The sequence below is a fragment of the Hydra vulgaris genome, chromosome 11, assembly GCF_038396675.1.
Source record: "Hydra vulgaris chromosome 11, alternate assembly HydraT2T_AEP".
In the NCBI taxonomy this organism is placed as follows: domain Eukaryota; kingdom Metazoa; phylum Cnidaria; class Hydrozoa; order Anthoathecata; family Hydridae; genus Hydra; species Hydra vulgaris.
Genome location: NC_088930.1, coordinates 27,749,511 through 27,768,943, shown reverse-complemented (window position 1 = coordinate 27,768,943; position 19,433 = coordinate 27,749,511). Strand labels below are relative to the sequence as shown.

General features: G+C 29.5%; 3 protein-coding genes and 1 long non-coding RNA gene across 4 annotated transcripts; 1 reads left to right on the top strand and 3 right to left on the bottom strand.

Annotated features, from left to right (window-relative positions):
* Positions 1-634: 634 nt before the first annotated feature.
* On the bottom strand, positions 635-1,540 carry LOC136086958 (zinc finger MYM-type protein 1-like). The gene has a single exon (XM_065809459.1). It carries the CDS (start codon positions 1,538-1,540, stop codon positions 635-637), a length of 906 nt encoding a protein of 301 aa, XP_065665531.1.
* Positions 1,541-1,997: 457 nt separating this feature from the next.
* Positions 1,998-3,401, bottom strand: LOC136086957 (zinc finger MYM-type protein 1-like). Its single transcript, XM_065809458.1, has 2 exons — positions 3,239-3,401; positions 1,998-3,046 (listed from the first exon to the last, which is right to left on the bottom strand). Exons 1-2 carry the CDS (start codon positions 3,399-3,401, stop codon positions 1,998-2,000), a joined length of 1,212 nt encoding a protein of 403 aa, XP_065665530.1.
* A 2,832-nt stretch (positions 3,402-6,233) lies between these two features.
* Positions 6,234-9,906, bottom strand: LOC101234713 (epithelial membrane protein 2). The gene is made up of 2 exons (XM_065810648.1): positions 9,499-9,906; positions 6,234-6,372 (listed from the first exon to the last, which is right to left on the bottom strand). Exons 1-2 carry the CDS (start codon positions 9,830-9,832, stop codon positions 6,239-6,241), a joined length of 468 nt encoding a protein of 155 aa, XP_065666720.1. The 5' UTR covers positions 9,833-9,906; the 3' UTR covers positions 6,234-6,238.
* Positions 9,907-9,941: 35 nt separating this feature from the next.
* LOC136087552 (uncharacterized) lies at positions 9,942-17,668 on the top strand. Its single transcript, XR_010641866.1, has 4 exons — positions 9,942-10,061; positions 15,889-16,053; positions 16,176-16,284; positions 17,452-17,668. It is a non-coding gene; the product is annotated as an uncharacterized LOC136087552 (long non-coding RNA).
* Positions 17,669-19,433: the final 1,765 nt, after the last annotated feature.

Sequence of the window (19,433 nt, the reverse complement as noted above, 5' to 3'; positions counted from 1 at the left end):
ATAGTTTTATATTTTTAAAAAGTGAAATATAATATTTATATCTTTAGGAGAGGTTTGATAGTGTCAGGTAATATTTTCTGGCATAGGCATAACGAGCCAGACTGCACCACAAAAGCTATCAGTAACAACAAAAATTTGATCATCTCCAAGACAGAGAGTGGTTCACAAGATAACTGTTCATTATTGGCTGCGTATAAGAAACTTGATAAACATCTCACCGAACAAGATTTAGAGCAACCAGTTGTGCTTCTATAACATGGTCATTCGTCGCGGTTTGACTTTAAATTTCTTAATTTTTTGCGTGAAAAGCAAATCAATTTATTTGTGTCTCCGCCTGGAGAGGTAAATAAATTGATTTATTACTGGAGTTACACAGCTACTAGACCAAGCACCAAATCAACAGCTCCATTGATATTATAATAACACGCAAGATGAACTCTTTTTCTCTTTCCAAACAATAAATTGTGAAAGATTCATGAATATCCTAAGATCAATATGGAACAATTGGGCATCCGCTGCCAATATCGTAGCAGCTGCTCAGTGGCGGATTTACCATATGCGAGGCCATAGGCAAGTTTTCTATTATATTAGTTGAGTTTTTAATTCTTGTGTTCTATTGTGTTTTGGATATTTATTAGAACGTAACGAAGCAAAAAACGCACATAGGTTTTAAATGTACATTAAGTATTTTTTTTATTTTGGATGAAGATGCGCTAATAAGGCTACTCAAAATGCGATACCATTTATTTTTTTCGCAGATTTTAGGAGGATCGATTACATTGACTTGAAACTTAACCTTTCTGACTTTTAAAGACGCAAACTCATCAATTAAATTAGAACAGTCCAAGGACCGACTTATTTTATTTTCAATGGAAATTAAAGCTAATGCAGATAAGCGGTCTTGACCCATAGTGGAACGTAAATAGTTTTTTATGAGTTTTAATTTGGAAAATGACCTCTCTGCGCTTGCCACTGAAATAGGGGAAGTTAGTAAAATTCGTAGGGCAATAAATAAATTTGGAAAAATTTCGATTAAAGAATTTGCCGTAATATACTTCAAAATTTCCAGTGCATCTTTCGATTCCGCCGAAGCTTCCATTCTTAAAAATGTATTTATTTCCGAGTATAACTCTTCATGGTTCACGTCCGATTCTTCTGTACTAGGATTTCTCAGTGATATTTCTAAATTTTTACAATCATTCAACAATTCATTTGCATCTAAACTTCGCATTTTTTCGGTACGGGTTAAAAAACCTAATATTTTGTTGTATGAATCAAGCATTTTGAATCTTTCATTTAAGCTTACTAATGCAACATCAATTATTGCATTAAAAAAATCTACTTTATATTTAGACTTTCCATTTAGAGGTGTATCAGTTCCTTCATATTCAAAAAAACGTCGTTTTCGGCTAAGCCGCACTTGAGGGAATACTGGCTCAGTACCTAATTTTATAGCTATTCCTTCAGATTTTTTAATAATCGCTTCAAATGATTCATTACTTCTGAATGATTCTAAAAAAATTTTCGTAGTTTCCACCATTTTTATCATAATAGAAATATCTGCCGAGGGATTCTGCATAACTTTACTTTGTTAATTTCAAACAATAAATCATGCCAAATTGTAAGTGAAAGTATAAACTGATATGAGGATTTCTCATTTGCAAGACCGTTAGCTTCAGAAACAGCAACTCCAATTGAACTTGAATCTGCAACTTTGTATAAAGCTTCTATAATTTGAACCAAATTATCTTTTACAACTTTTATACTATATATACGGCTTTCCCAACGCGTATCTGATAATGATTTAACAGTCATTTTACAAACACTTTGCAGTATGTCCCATCGAACGGTTGATGCAGCAAAAAATGTAAAAATTCGTTGAACAGTACCAAAAAAGTTAATTGTAATTGATACTGATTTCGCAACATCACATACCATTAGATTAAATGTGTGGTTAGCACATGAAACGTAAAGAGCTCTGGGATTTTTTTCTTTGATCAAAGCTTGAACCCCTTTGTATTGCCCTCGCATGTTACCACCATATCATACGATTGCCCGTGACAATTCATTAGATCCAAATTATACTCAGCTAATAAATTTAAAAAAGTTTCAAGTAAACCTGAACCAGTGCTATCAGTTATGTGAAAAAAACCACAAAAAAATTCTTCAATTTGTACTTCTTCCTGATTAATTTTAACGCATCTCAAAAGAATTGAAAGCTGTTCCGTATGACTTACATCAGGAGTGCAATCCATGATAACAGAAAAATATTTTGATGACTGTACAGAAGATACAATAGTTTTCAGTATTCTTCTCGATATAAGTCCAATTATTTCATTCTGCACATTTTTTCCAAGATAAGTGTCAAAGCATTCTTTATTTTTTATTCGTTTGAGATGCTCTAACATAACTGGATCAAATTTTGCAATAAGTTCTACTTTTGCCAAGAAGTTTCCATTATTAGGCTGATAAAGTTGCTCACGGTGTCCACGAAAAGGTAATGATCTTTCAGCTAACATTAGCACTATAGCAAAAAGACGTTCAAGTACCAAGCGCCAATGTTTCTTCTCATTTTCTATCATTCTCTGCAAATTTTGATCAATTGTTGCATTTGATTTTAAATTAACTGACATATTCATCCATTTTTGCATACAGCTAATGTGATCCTGAGATTTATCATGTTGTTTTAAGCTAGAACCTATATTTTTCCAATCTGAATAACCTTCAGTCGACGATAAACATATTTTTCGGGTAGGAAAAATTTTGCAACAAAAGCAAAATACCGAATTATTTTGTATAGAATACACTAGCCAGCTTGTAGAAACTTCTTCACCGTTAGCAAGAACTCTCGTGTAGAAACTAGTATTAAATCTGCGACCCGATTTATCGGCTTTAAAATTTATTTGTTTAACCTGAGTCGGTCCTTTTTTAACAATATCGACTCTTTCTCGTTCATTAAACGAAATAGGCCATAACGCCGGGTCGTCGGAAACAATAACCACATCAGTTATGTCTTGTTGTGCTTTATGCAATTGAGGATTCGAAGCTAAAACAAAATCATTAGAAGCTAACAAAGACTCTTAAGACAAATTAATTTCAAAATCTTTTTCATGGGTGTCCGGTAATAGGACAGTAGAAACTTCAGAATTTGAAACATCAAAAGATAAAGACGCTAAAGATGTTTCAGACTGGTCTGATAAAATATCTACCAATTTTTCTGAAACATCTTGCGAAGTACTAGCACCTGCATCAAAAGTTGTGTTAGTACCTGATGATATATTAAAAAAACTTGTCACTGGTTTAATTTTCTTTAACATATCTGTATGTTTTTTCTTATTTCTTTTTTTTTCGGCACCCGAAGCCCATTTTCTTCCAGTGTCTCGATCACGATGAGGATTCATAGTTAAATAACGATGAATATAAATTTAAACTTTTTCTAAAGTTTGATATTTATTTATAAATATATAATATAATTTATATAATATTAATATAAAAGCGAATAATCAGAAGAATAGCCAAGGAAAGAGCAGAAGTCGTCAATATGAAATGTATAATCAGAAGAATAACCAGGAGAAAAGCAAAAATCGTCAATATTAAAATCGCATAAATTACTAAGAACACCAAAAAAGAACGTCTGAACTATAAGAATTATAATTTAGAAGTGAAATGGAAAACAAATAATCTCTATTTTTACATCATTCATTATTTACATTATACCAAAAAATTGTAACTCGCACACAATCATAACACAACATTTTTTATACCAACAACAATCATACTATAGCTATAGCAATATAACAAACTATAACAAACGAGAAATTAAAAACAAAATTGTTGTCAGGAAAAATAAAAAGATCGTTAATGAAGACATTAAAGTGCTCACAAAAACAAAAATGGCATAGCGACGTCAAACAAATACAATACTACAGAAACCACAAATCTTTTCAATATAAAACCAAAAACGTACCAGGATTTTCTATATTAAAATGTACATAAAGAACTCAACTCATAGAATGCATAAAGACTCAAAGTCAGAAGGAAGGAACAAGCTTCCTCATGAAAACATTAATGTAAAATAATAAAAATAGTATGTAAATGTGATAAATTAGTAAAAGAAAAATCAGTCTTTGTTGTAAGTTCTGTAACGTCGAGTCTAATCAAAAGCCAGCGTAAGGAGTGAATATAAAAGCCACAACAATAATAACGAAAGTGCCAGTCGTAAATCAAAGAACCCAAGATGGCTTTAACAGCAATGCAAGGAGAGTCTCCAACTTTAGACTTCACCAACTCACCAAGGATATTCCCAGGGAGGGGGCAGCCCCGCTTATGGGACTATTGTCAATAACTGTTAGCAAATGTAGCCATACTTCATCGAATCCACAATGGATAAAACACCTATACATGGAATAAACACTGATCTATGGCTCAAAGAGAAACCGCTACAACAAATACCCGGAACCAGCATAACATCCCATCACTGCTCAGATTATGTCTTGTGCAACAGTAAAAATGTAAAGACAATATTATATAAAATAAATAAACAAACAAACAAAAAGTCATTCAGTTAGGAGGATGGAAAATCAGAAAAAGCCTTTGAGACGTGTAGGTGTATATGGGAAAAGATATATTTGTTACAGTCATTGTCAATGTATATGAGACTAGAAACCGCATACTCTTTCATATGGTTGCCAGGCATTATGTATAACGCAAAAGAAAATTGCTACACACATAATAATAGATGTATATGTAAAGTTGAATATTTTATAAAAATACTGTTTATAAAAATACTGTAAGCATACATTATAATGAATTTTAATAAATGAGTTTCGTTGTTTATATTTATTGTACTAAGAAAATTTTTTTATATTACTTGTACTAAGAAAAAAAAATGCGAGGCCACCTGAGCACGAGGCTACCGGCAAATGCCTGCTTTGCCTGTGCTTAAAACCGCCGCTGCAGCTGCTAAGAGAGTTGCAATAAGTAAGAATGGTCTAAATGTTGATGATATGCAACTGAATAAATTTAAACAAGCAGCTCTCCTTAATGATAAAACTGATGATGTTTCTCTACAATCTTCTACTCCAAAGAAAACAAAAATGTGACCTCAAAAGACGGGCTCTTAGCAACAACTCTAAGATCACAATCCAAAGTTGCCCAAACAAAAGGATGGTATGGTTCAGCCAAATATTGAAACTAAATACATGAAATGTCCCCATCATTCATTGAGGAATCATATGGGAAAAGCCTCAATTTAGCAGAAGTACCTGGTTTACTTTCAGTAAACCGAGTTAAACTCAAGGAGGTTATTCAAACAAAAACAATAAGGGTCACTAATGTGCATGAATCTATGGAGGCTCAAAATGTGCTTTCAAAAGTGGCTTTCTCGAAGAAGAAAAACAGAAAAAAAATCGTAATTCAGAGGAGAAAAAGAAACATAAGCTCCAAGAAAAGAACTGTTTTGTCGTTTCTAACTAAATGGCTTGTCGCATTGATAATAAGAAGCCGACAATGATTCTTCCTGCATCTGCAGCACCATCCTCTGATTCTTAAAAAAAACTCTATTTTGGTTCTGATTCAAATATTTCAAATCTTAATAACTCAGAGATGTATTTTTAGATAAAATGTTTGCTTATTGCATGTCTTTTTTTCAAAACTTATATTTTTTTAATCATTTTATGTTACTCAAAAAATATGCTGTTATTGTAATAAACCAATACTTTTCTAATTTTTTTTCTTATTTCCTATTATTCAAAATATACATTGTTATTGTATTAAGAACTAGATTTCCTATTATAAAGATAGTGACCCCTTAAAAGCTACATCCATAGTACTGCCAAAAAAATGCAAAATAAATATCTTAAAGAGTTTGTAAATTAGTTAATATAACATTGGTGGATTAGAACAAGTCTAACATTATCTAGAAATAAGATAATTGCAAACTTAAAATTAAATTATCAAACAGTAGGGGGCCATAATGCATAAATTGAACCATTTTAAAAATTAAAAATTTTATTTGCATTCATTTTTGGGGGATTTTAAATTTATAAAAGAAGTAAATTTTTAATTAATTTTCCATCTAAGATGTTTAGAGATACTGATTCAATCATTGCTTAATAATTTCATTGAAATTAGTGGAACCCAGAGCTGAAAGTTTATACATGAAGTGTTTAAGTGGGTATATGTTTTTAAGGGGAATCTGCCTGAAATGATTAGTTAAAAAAAAAAACGATAAATAAACTTATAACAATAGTTTTATAAAAAATCCTATAAATGAACAAGCTACACCGCACCAACCAACAATAAACGCCCAACCATATTCTATGTCTTTATACTTCGATGCGTAAATCGATAATGAGACAGCCATACATACTCCTATAAAACAAGAGGAACTTATAGTGCAAAAAAGTGACATTTCGCCCATAACTAAACTGCGGTCAACAATAAATATATTTAAAAGATTTTGTTTAGTAATTAAAAAAAAAATAGTATTTGCTTTCTCTTTTTGTATATAAAACAATAAAAATAAAATATATACTTAGATATTAAGTGCGTTAAAAACTTTCTAGGTGAAGTCATTGTCTTCCAAAACACATAAATGCCACACAAAAAAAAGATATATTGGCTATCGACATAGCAATTGTTTCAAAATTATTTGTTGATTAAATAACTTTTATATATAAAAATAAGTCAAGTTATAAATAAAAATAAGTCAATATAATAAGTATTTCCTGGAAAAATAAACTTTAAACTATATTTTATCTTGGAATAAATGGAATTTTCAAGTTTAAGTACTTCCTGAAGGACATCGACGTGCCATTAATACAGTCTTAACTCAAAAAAGCTTAGTCTTAAGCTGAAACAGATCCTAAAAAAAATGTAAAATCAGATCCTAAAAATTGATATTTTATCAATTTTTAAGGGTCTGATTTTACTCAGTGGCGTGACAACAACGGGGCAGTTGTCAAATGCGCCGCAGGGTCAATCAAATATCCTAAAATAAGAGCAATTGAAATAAAGTGCTATAAATGCCATGTGGTTTAACTATTGCAAAGCAAAAAAAAAATCAATGATGTGTTTGTTTTAGATCTTTAAAATATTCCCGCTGTATGAGAGTTTTATGGCAACAACATCCAGTTTCATCCTCAAATTTTTTATGTATTATTTAGTGAATTATAAACTGTAAATTAGTATTATTCTTGTCGTTTGCATTTTAATATTTTTTTGATAAAAAGTCGCAAGACTGAAATTTTTTAATTTGTCAAGGTTGCTACAAATAAATAAGTCAAGGGCTTCAAAAGCTCAGCTCGCTAATAAGATTTGGATAACTATCGAGTAACTATTTAGCAACCAACTAACAGTAACTAATTAGCAACAAACTAACAGTAACTATTCAGTAACTACAAACTAATAGTAACTATCCAGTAACTACAAACTAATAGTAATTATCCAGTAACTATAAACCAACAGTAACTATACTGTAACAACAAATTAACAGTAACATTGGAGTTAGAACCTGGAGGTACCCCATAGGTTAGTGAAAACGAAGAAGAATGTATATGGAAAGATTTAAATTATTAACTTATGATAAACTAACAGTAACTATCCAGTAACTATCCAGTAACTATAAACTAACAGTAATTACCGAGTAACTATAAACCAACAGTAACTATACTGTAACAACAAATTAACAGTAACATTGGAGTTAGAACCTGGAGGTACCCCATAGGTTAGTGAAAACGAAGAAGAATGTATATGGAAAGATTTAAATTATTTTTGAACAAAAGTTTTCACGCTCCCCCTCTTCCTCCTCTTTTCCTCGGGATGGCCCTGGCCTATTATTCATTTACAAAGTAGTAATAAGTAAACATTATTAATTAACAAAATGTTTTCTGTATAAGTTAAAGTTCAAAATTTAATTTTAATTTTCAAAGGCTAATGTCCAAATTTTAAGTTCAATATATTGATAACCTTAATTATTTGTTATGTGGTATTGCTAAATATTATAGTATTACAAAAATAGGTTTATAATATTTATTTAGTTTAATAAATATATTTATTGAATTTTATTACTAATATCGAGTTGTCTTTTATAGCCTACAGGCAATTCTGGTGTGCTTACCTCAATAAATTTCTATTTATATATGTATATATATATATATATATATATATATATATATATATATATATATATATATATATATATATATATATATATATATATATATATATACAACCTATGCTTTTAAATAACCAATAATTTTGACAATATTATTTAACTACTATTTATATTTATTTGCATTATTATTTACTTAGATATAGTAAGAAAAAAAAAGAAATATAAAAAATATATATAAGAATATAAAAAAAAAAAAAAATGAAAGGTAAAAATTTTTTATAGTTTTATTGGGGTGCAAAATCACTGTCGTTCAGACTAATAATTTTTCTGTTGGCAAATAATAGCTTGGAATATATAGTTTAATACATCCAACAATATTTCAAGTAAATAGATAAAATTTGTGGATTGTTTTTTTTTTTTGATCTTTATTTCTTGCAAAAGAGACTATATTTTAGAAGATTTCATAGTTTAGGTAACTCCAACGCTCTTTTTCAGAACCTATATGTTTTTCAGAACCTATATCTTTGATCAGCTTCTTTTTATTTCTTTTTTGCTCTTAATAATACCGATTGTCATGGTTTAAGACTTAATTGAATAACTTTCACGCTTTTAGTATACCTTTTGTCTAATTAAAGAAATATTATTTTACAACTAATTTCATTATTACTAATAATTTTTTATTGTGTTAGTAAATAAAAAAGTAAGAGCGTAATATTGGTGCAATATGCATTACCGAATCTCACCCTGCTGACTAATTTTTTATATGTTAAAACATTTGTCCACAAAATGATCTTAATAATGCAATTATAGTCGTAAGAATAAATTTCTTGTGACTAGGATGCAATTAATATGGTAATAACAAGTGTAAAAATAACACACAATAATTATAGCAACTTTGTTACAAATTTAATGCTTATAGTATGAATAAGTAATAATTTATCATGCATCGTATATAATGGTATAAAAACGTAATTTAATTAATATAAGATACAAAAATGGAGAAAATTTTAACATATTATTACGCTAAGGGTTAGTTACTAGTCTTGGACGCCAACTATCTTTTTGTTAAAAAAATAAGCTATAAATATCATTTTGTGTTACCCATTGCTGGCTTAGCCAATTTTATTAAAAATATTTTTAAAAACCAGCATGGTTTCTATCATGACGTTTTTAACGTCATAAATTCAAAGTACGACTTGGTGACGTACAATAATTCGTTTGTAGTGTGACTTATAACGTCTCCACAAACTGTTACATTTATTAGGCAACAGTTTCAGTTCATCAAACCATACGTTTAGTTTAACTTGAATCAAAATTTATTGTCTTTTGTTTTAGTTGAATTAAAAATTTAGTTATCAAAGCAGAAAAAAAAATTAGCTAACCTGAACTAACATATAATATAGCAACAGTGTTGACTTTAGATGAAAACCACTGACACCAAACTACCAAAACTGTTAAAAAGCTAAGCAAAGTTGCAATGACACCAAAGGCTTGACAAGCCTTCATAAATCCTTCAACATTTTCAAACGATGTGCAACCTTTGCTTAATTTATTACAGAACTGCCACAACCCAGAAGTTTCAGGAACAAAAAACGTTTTAGTTATTTTCCACACTGGTACACTTGTTGAAGTAATTATACAAAGAAAAGTTACTATTCCTATAAACACCGATCCAATACGAACACGATTTTGATAAACTGAAACCGCATTTGGCATTTTGTTATAATTTTAAACTACAAAAAAGAATTTGATTTTGCGAAATAGGCACGCTTAAGCAAAAAGTTTTAAGTTTTGTACTTAAAACTGCATTTAGTCAATATTTACCCAAACTCTTTTGAAATTACATTTAGAGGAAGTAGCGCACAGTTGATTGGCGTAAATCAGTTTGTTTTAGAAGGCAATCTATTTTGTTAAACATGTTATACAATAGCATAAGGAATACAAGGTAAAATTTTGATACAAAGAAAGTTATATAATATATACTTATACTTATATAATATATACTTATTTTGTATCACTTCTTTAAACTAAACAAATCAAATTCTCAGATAACGTATTTTTGAATGTACCACAGTTACATATCGATAAAATATGTAGTACATTCCCAGCCGGCATCTCAACGTTTATGTTGTTTCAATGTTTAAATTTGGTTGAAGTGTTGTTTCAACGTTGTTCAACTATGTCTCAACGTTAAAACAACGTTGACAAAAAAACTTAATTATAAAAAAACCGTCCGTTGGTGCTTAAAGTAAAAATAGTTAAAGCGAAAAAGTAATAAAGCAATATTTTAGTATAATGTGCAAAACAGAGGTGTTTATGTGTGAAATTTTAATTTTGAATTTTCAAAAACGTTTTATTTAGTATTCAAATTTCTACTTGTTCTTACGACAAAAGAAATTAATGGCTTATTTAAGAAACTGGTGAAAATGCCACTCTAATGTTCTAGCTCTGGCAGAATCATCTTCTAGTAGTGAAGAAGAGAATGTCGAAAAAAAATAATGACAATTCAAAGTTTACACAAAATATCAGTTAAATAAAAGAAGACGAAAAATCGGAAAGCGATTATGAAAGTGAAGAATTTCTTTATGATTATTTGTCTCAAAGTGACAATGACACTGTGTTTTTCTCAGAAGAAATTGAAAAAAACGATGTTTCTTTTAATCATAAACTGGCGAAATGGCAGTAGAGCACTGCTTTTCACGTGAATAAGTAAACAAGCTTTTAGCTATACTGATAGCAGAAGCCTTATGCTATCTGCAGAAACTGCTTTTTGTATACCAGTCTCAAGACCAAAATAACAGTATTGTTATTTTGGTCTTGAGACTGGTATACAAAACCACACTTGCTTTCGACAGTAACTGATTTTGGAGCCTGAAGCAAAGTTCTTTTATCTTTCAGTGAGGATAAGAAAAAAGAAAACAAAGTACCAAAATTAGAAAAAGTTGATAAGTTCTCGATGGCTGAAGGCAGTATGTTATTAATTATTTTTTAGTGAATTTTTGTTTAATTTTAATAGGTTTGTAAAAATACTCAGCAAAAGTTGTTTCGTGAAACTATTTTAAATAATAGAGTTTCAAAAGAGAGTGTTATATTTTCTTACTGATATAAGAAATCCCAAAACACAGTGACAAAGCCTGATTATAATAGTAAATTTATAAGCCAAATAAGTTTTATTTTGTTTACCAGACTATATGTCTATCTTTACCACAGACGTGACGTTAAGAGTAATATCACTTATGCTGTAACAGCTATAAGTGTTGTTCAAGTAATTTTCAAAAATAATAATCATCTGTAATCAATAGTTTTTATTAGCTAACATAAAATAGTATATGGTACAAGTTTTTAAAATTTTTTAAGAGTTATTAGTACGTAAATTAGCAAATATTTTTGAATGGGTAATCTTGTGGAAAACTGTATTGCCCCCTGTTGTTAAGGTTTGACTGGCACAATATAAACACTACATCGCCTTTATCGATGACAGAGATGTCATCTTTCTCCAGAAACGTGAAAAATTCCTGGCCAGATCTTCTCAAAAAATTTATGACAAACTCATTTCCATCTGCAACTAAGGCTTGAATTAACCCAACATAGTATTTGGCAATTTTTTTTGAAGTTTGAAACTTCACAATCACAAAGTCATTCATTTTAATAGACAAGCTGTCCTCCTCACTATTGCTGTAAACACTGTGATAATTTAGTCTTGTCTTTTTATTTTTATATTTAACTTGGGCCTTGGTTTTCTTGTGCCAAACCTTTGGATATTGTTCCTTCAGCAACGGCTTTCTTCCTTTTCAAGGATCGTTGACCTGGTAAAGTATGTTAAGGAATTTCTTAAAACAGAAGCAAATAAAATTATTTATAAAAAAAAAATTAAGTAACAGTTAAATAAGGTTTTTGATGCACAACTTATTTCAATATTTTATGAAAATACAAGGCTCGCTGAAAAACTAAATATTAATATTCAAACATTCTTGATGGCTAAGTACCTAGAACATTTAAGCAATGCAAAAGTTTGCAATATTCAATATGAGCCAATTTAAATTTATACATTAAAGGGATACGAGGATGAAGATCTGTCAAAGATTCAGTAGGGATAAGTACTTCTCCAATACTATAGTGATTGCATTTTGTACCACTGTCATATTCAGTGTATGTCAGCCTTCTCATATACAACGTTTCTTTTTTAGTGGAACTCCAAAACACCTCATGAACTTGTAAAGTCCCCTTGAAAGTTGTTAGGTTTTTGGGTATACATTTCTCATAGAGATTGAAATCTGTTTTTTTAATAGTATAGATGGTTATACTTGGGCACTTTTCTTTTATTTCTTTAACCAAACAATTAATATCTGGAATATCTTTCCCTTGTCCTATTATTCTGTCTGCCATTCTTTTGGTACATCCCCCTATTCCATCAGGGGCACCTTTTCCGTGCCCGTTTTCTGTGAAATGCCATCTCATTGTTTTAGCTCCAAACTCTGTTCGAAAAAAAGTACCTAGCAAATAGAACATGGACTTGTTTCGGTACTGTTGAGAAAGTGAACTGTTTCAATGATAGGCAGCTTTTCTTTCAAGTCATTAATAACAGGCTTTAAATGTGCACAGATCCCAACAAAGTCGTGTTGCCTGTTATCTGAAAATGTACAGTAAGATTTGGCATTTATTTTGTTTTCAGAAATACTGTAATAGTACGCCACAACTGTATGGATTGACACTTGGTTTCTTGATCCACCAAAATGGAGCGATTGAATTTCTTTTGAGTATTTGCAATTGTAATTTTCTGAAAAATCACAATGAATGAAAATATCCCTAGGCCCCAAGTTATTTTTTATTTCTGATGTAGCTTTGTACTGGTGTTTTATATAGCATACATGCCTCATAAACTTTTCCAACATGTTATTAATAAAATGTAAAAACAGCTGTTTTTTAGTTAATGTTAACTCTTCTTTTACAGTTTTGAAACATTTCTTCATTTTACCTTTTACCAAAACTTCAACTCTTTTTTTAGACCATTGGGGAAAAGTTGCTTGTTCATTCTCAAGTTCTTTACAAACAATTTTTTTGTTTAAACAGCATACTCCACATTTTCTTTCTAGGCACAATTCTCTCAGCTCGCCATCACATGTTATACTTTTTAGCAAGTCAGTGGGATATTTATATACCAAAATCTTTAAAGTATACAACTTTTCAAGAACCAAAGCAAAATTCTCATGGCCAATACAAGTGTCTCGTTTACGGAAGTCTGGTTGAACTACCCAAAAGGGTCTTAATTTACAAAATGTGCTATAAGATGTTGAATTGAACTCGTTTGTTTGTTTAAAGTCATTATACAAATTTAACATTGTATCATTCAATAGTCTTTTCTGCTTTTTAAGTTTGTTTCTTGTTATTGTTTCTTTTTTCCCAGCAGTAAGCCTACTAGAACTATCTTTTTCTAAAAAGTTTTGTACTTTCATCTTAAGTTTTCGTTGTTTCAGTATATTTGAGAGTTGATGTGTATAGTATGGATTGTGCGGTAAGATATATCTAGAAGTAAGATTGTTAAGGCTTCTTTGAAGTCTGTACTTCTTTATTATCTTTCCGCTTAATACCCTGGCAAAAAGCTTTTTTTTTGTTAATACATCTCTCAGTAGAAAAATTTGATTGTATTTGTGTCTTTAACACTTTGCTAAAAAGCAAGCTTTTCTCTACTTCCTTTGAGCATTTTGTACCACTTGTCATTTTTTTAACCACCTTTTGAGGAGTATTATCTTATGCAGACTGCACTCTGTAGAATTTTTGTTTGTATTTATCACCTCTTTGCTTTAACAGTTTGTTTTTTTCTTCTAATTTTTGGATTTTTTTCTTTAACTTATCTCTATACTTTCTAAGAATTTTTAGCCCGCTGCTATTTCTGGAACTAGATTCTTGACTGGGACCAGGAAGTACATTGAAGTCTAGTTCATTGTCGATAGGAATATTTACAATTGGATTTTCAGGTGGTGTTGACAAATATTCAATTAGTTGTTGTCTTTTCTTTTTCATTTCTGGATTTCTTTTGGTCCTTTCCTTCCAACCTTTTCTTACTGATCTTTTATCCCTTTCTGAAAAATCATGAATTTTCTTCCGTGTTGCTTTTTTTCTTTCTCTGTCTTATTAATTTTTGTTCTTCATACTTTTCTGGGGATTCAGCTTTCATATTCTCCCTCGCCTTTCTCATACTTAGTTTTTTCAATTCTCTAGTTTTTTCTATCTTTCCCATCTTTGTAATCTATCAGGCTAGAAGCATTTATCTTTTCTCTAATAATTAATTGGCTTAATGAGCAAAGTTTTAAAATATTAAAAATAGTATAAATAGACATCAAAAAATCCATATACAAGTAAAATTGTTATTTGTTGTCACGTCCGTTTCACTGGTATCCCGTCTGTTGCTTCCTGTATTCCACAGATGTGACATCCACAGGCGTGACAGATTAAAGGAAAAAGCCTAAAAGGGGTGCTATGTTTTGAGGCTAGGGCTCTGTTCCCCTTGGAGTAAATATGTCCAGGTAATAGCTAGTAATTAAAATTATTGCTTATAAAAAAATAAATTTATATACTCTATAAATGTTTACCACAGATGTGACACACTTACACTAACAAGTTCAACTTTTAAAGCTTCAACGCTTATTAACACAAAACAACTCCACCAAACCTTCCTTCAATTTTACTCATTAATAAAAATGTCTGGTATTTCAGCTAGGACAGCAACAGAGAGCACTACTGCTTCAATCACAAGATTCAATCACATAAAAGTTACTTTGAAAATATGTTTTGAGGAAAATAATATGTCAACTCTAATTTTAATTTATTTTTATTTATTATGCATTAAAAAAAAGTAAAGTACTTCTATCAAGGATTAAACTACTTGGGATTAGCAAAAGGTCTGGGTGGTGACATTCCACTGGCGTGACTTGTCACAGTCTGTGGAACATAATTTATTCACTGAAAATACTATTTTGGATTGGGTTAGATTAGTTTAACATTGTATGAGCTGTAAATTTATTATTTGTACCCGTTAAAAATAAAAATAGTATTAACTTGAAAGAAAAAATTAGTGGTGACAGTATATTGCTACCTTTCTGGAGAATCATCCAGTTATGAAAAAACGTAGGATTGAGTTGATGTTTTAAGTAAAATAAGAAAAGCTTAACTGATATAATATTTTTATTTTTAATAAAAGCAAAAATACTAATGTGGTATTAAAAATTGGTATTAATGTTAATGTTTATTAGATGAAGATGTGTAAAAAATAAGTTACAAGTTATTATTTGGTCTTTAAAATTGTTTAAATGATAATTTATTATTTATTGAGATGTTTTCTTTTTTAATTTTTGTTGCTTTTATATTATCAATCAAACTAAGTTATTTTTAAGTGATATTTTATAATAAACTTTATATTATATTTTGTGTTAATAATGAATATTATCTATTTTTGTTCAATATTCCGTATTACTCTTATGTAGTTAATTATGTTTTAGCAACCTGGGATTCTTTTATTATTTTCCTTTGATGTCTTGAGTTATTTAAACATAATATATTCAGAACTATGCAGCTTTAATAGAATAATAAATATATTCTTAAAAATGAATTTGAAATATAATAAATTTATAAAATAAAGAAAAACTTATCTTTGCTAATAATGTCTACTAATATTATTGTTTAGCAAGTATCATGGTTATAAAATGTCAAGATTTAGCTTATTTAACTAGGCCTGTTAGTACACTTATATTATGGGTTCTTCGTTTTTTTATTAGTTCATATAAAATTTTCAAAATCAAATATGTGGAAAGGAGCTGTTTGGAATAAAGATTTGCAAGGAGAACTGTTTATTGGCCTCAAGGTACCAAAGCATTGACTGCACTAAAATGCTGAGAAGAATTGGCTTAAGTTACCACAAATTAAAACTAAATTCTCTTCAGGTATTATATCTATATATTACAATTATTATTTTTTAAATAATTTTGTTAGGAAGAGTTACTTTGTTGATACAAAATATATAACTATTTATATAACTATTCATATAACTATTTCAATTCCACAGAAAGCAAACAGGATTGTGAAAAATTTGAATTTACAACTACAAAAGAAAAATGTTATAATGAGAATATCTATTTAAGAAAAAGAAAACATAAACAAAGAGAATTTCCCAAGTAGGTTTTAGTTTTATGTGCTTGGATTTTATAAATTTCAATTTTTATACCTAAAATATACCATAAATTAGTCATTATATTTTACAAGTTCAGTTATCAAATATATACATATATATATATATATATATATGTATATATTATATATATATATATATATATATATATATATATATATATATATATATATATATATATATATATATATATATATATATATATATATATATATATAAATATATATATATATATATATATATATATATATATATATATATATATATATATATATATATATGTATATATATATATATATATATATATATATATATATATATATTAGTAGAAAATCACTTAACAAAATTTTTTTATCATTTTACACTGTGTTTCATCAATAAAGACTCATCTTTTTTTTTTTTTCCGCTGAGAGTACAAGGGATTATTAAAAATTGCTTTAGCAAATGCATGCTATTTAACATGAAAAATGACATTATTGACCTCTGCCCAAGCCCCATAAGTGTAAAAACATGGATGTTAAACCTAAATTAAAACAAAAAAAATCCTCTATATTAGGTGTAAAATCTCCTTTAAAATCCTATTTTTCTTATGAAAATTTTATGTGGTCACCCCGATAATTACTTTTCAATGTTAGAAAAATTTTATACTTTGATTATTAATTTATTTTGAAGCAAGGTTGTTTCATTTAAATTAAATATTTGAAAAAATTATTAATAATCATCTAACAGCAGGGCCGTCCCGAACGGGGGGTGTCCCACCACCCCCAAAGCTGCCATATAAACATTTAAATTGACACATTTAGCAAGTTTTGAATTATAGTTGGCAATTATTAAGGACCTTTTTTTTGTGTGTGTGTGTCTCTAGTTGGCAAAAAATACATACAATCCTCTCCCTCCCCTTCCCAATGAGAGACCATTTCGGGACGGCCCTGCCTAACAGTTAAATTACCTTTTAAAAATTCAGAGTTTTTTTGAAAAAATCTTATGGCCTCTACGGATATAAAGTGCAAAGGTGGAAAAATATACTTAGAAACACTAATTTATATGGCTTTGTAAATGGAATACCTTTATAAGTTATAACACCTTTCCATTCATTATATTTTTTCAAGTTTGTCTTTTTTGATTTTTTTAAATATATTTTTTTTATTTACAGCTTCTTTTATTGTATTCAATGGAGCAAAAGAAACCTCGATTAATGGAATAGTGTTTGATTTTCTAAAATACGCTCCATTTCAAAAAGGTGATGGAAAAGAGAAGAAATTTGTGTAGATTTTATTCAATTATATGTAGATTATATTCAATTATTTGTAGATCTTATTCAATTATATGTAAATATATGTAGTATTTAAATATATTTTTCAATAAAACAACTTTTATCTCTTGCTTTAATAATACTATTTTAACTAAACTAAACTGAAAAAGTTCTAAATGGTCTTAGTATAGACTATGAGTAGATTTAATATCCATAATATACCTTAATAATGTAATAGAGAAGTGCAACAGCACTATCGGACATGCATACTACGTTTTGATGGTGATCTCAGTTTTTATCAACGGTTTCTGTGATTACAAAACGTTTTATAACAGCCGGTTTAACGTTGATAAATCAACGTTAAAAAAACTGTCATTCTTAACGTTGTTTCAACGTAAATTCAACGTTATTGTAATGTTTTTTTGCGTCGAATCGACGTCGATATAACGTTTGAACCTTGTTAGCGTTGATTTAACGTTGATAAATCAACGTTGAAAAAAACTTTCATTCCAAACGTTAAATCAACGTAAATTCAACGTTAGGTTTCAACGTAAGTTCGACGTTGTTTGCCGGCTGGGTTTGATATAGATGCAAAATTTTCTAATTGTATATTACGCGTATAAACTAAGTTTAATAAAAAATTTTAAAATCATTATACTACTATTAAAAAGTATCGACATTACACGCACACTAACTTAACTGTTATTGTTTGCAATCCCAAGATCTAGGTATTTTTAATAATATAAATATATTGGGATTGTCGATCAATCCCGGTAGCCTCTGTAAGAACAAATCAATATCACAATGAAAAAATAAATAAAAACAAAAACAAATTATTTTAAACAAAATTAATTATGCGCAGCGATACAAAATTCTTTACCAAGTATAAAATACACAGAGTGTATTGTATGCTAATAAAATAAAATAAGCATGACGTATTTTTAATCTATTTTCTACGGTGTGAGAAAAACCAGGCGCATTACAGTCGTCCCCCGCTTAACGAACCCCCCTGTTAGCGAACTTTCGGTTAACGAACCGAAAGTTTGCCCAAAATCCTCCCCCGGTTAACGAACCGGAACTCGGTTAACAAACCGGGACCGCCAAATGGCGTGCACACGCGCGTGAAGGTCGGGCGCGCCGTCCAGCATTTCCCCCTCAGTTTTGTGAGTGTCATGGAAGCCTGGGAGGTGAATGGTTGTGCTGGGTGTGCTTTTGTTGTTTCATTTTTTCTTTTCTTGTTTCACTAATATTTTTCATGCATTTTTGTCCTTTTTTCTAGGTTTTTTTCCCACTTGCGATTTTTTCGATTTTGCGATTTTTCAAAATGTCGAACCCTGCGAAAAAAAGCAGAAAAGTTTTCACTCTTGAAGAGAAAAAGACAATCATCCAAAGAGTGCAGAAAGGTGAAAAGCAAAGTGACCTGGCTAAGGAGTTTGGTGTGAATAAATCAACCATTTTTTGATAAGCAATGTTCATGTTCAATTTTTAGTTTTTTCTAAAACTTTGACAAGCTATTTTCATGCACAATTTCAATTTGTTTCAATTTTTAAAAGTGCATAAATCTCAGGTTTCAATCATTTCACCTTTGCCTATTTTATTTATCAAGTTGGACAATTTTTTGAATTTTTTCCCCCATTATTTCGGCAAAATCCACCAATTAAAATTTTTTTAATGGCGGCCTATGGGAAAACGCGTTTCGGTTAACGAACTTTTCGGATAACGAACTAGTTCGTACTCCGAATTAAGTTCGTTAACCGGGGGACGACTGTATTTTCATATGTATCGTTGTCCCGTAAACAAAAAATCAAGGTTTGATATAATTCATAAAATTGATGTCACTTGAAAATATTTATTATATAATTATTAACTTTTATAAAGAAACT

Excerpts from the sequence above, each read along its gene's own strand:
- LOC136086958 (XM_065809459.1), bottom strand. The coding sequence starts at position 1,540 with ATGGTGGAAACTACGAAAATTTTTTTAGAATCATTCAGAAGTAATGAA.
- LOC136086957 (XM_065809458.1), bottom strand. The coding sequence starts at position 3,401 with ATGAATCCTCATCGTGATCGAGACACTGGAAGAAAATGGGCTTCGGGT. Across the intron at positions 3,047-3,238 it reads AACTTTTGATGCAGGTGCTA|CTTCGAATCCTCAATTGCAT; the intron begins GTACTTCGCAAG and ends ATTTTGTTTTAG.
- LOC101234713 (XM_065810648.1), bottom strand. The coding sequence starts at position 9,832 with ATGCCAAATGCGGTTTCAGTTTATCAAAATCGTGTTCGTATTGGATCG. Across the intron at positions 6,373-9,498 it reads TATATTATATGTTAGTTCAG|GAGTATGTATGGCTGTCTCA; the intron begins GTTAGCTAATTT and ends CTTGTTTTATAG.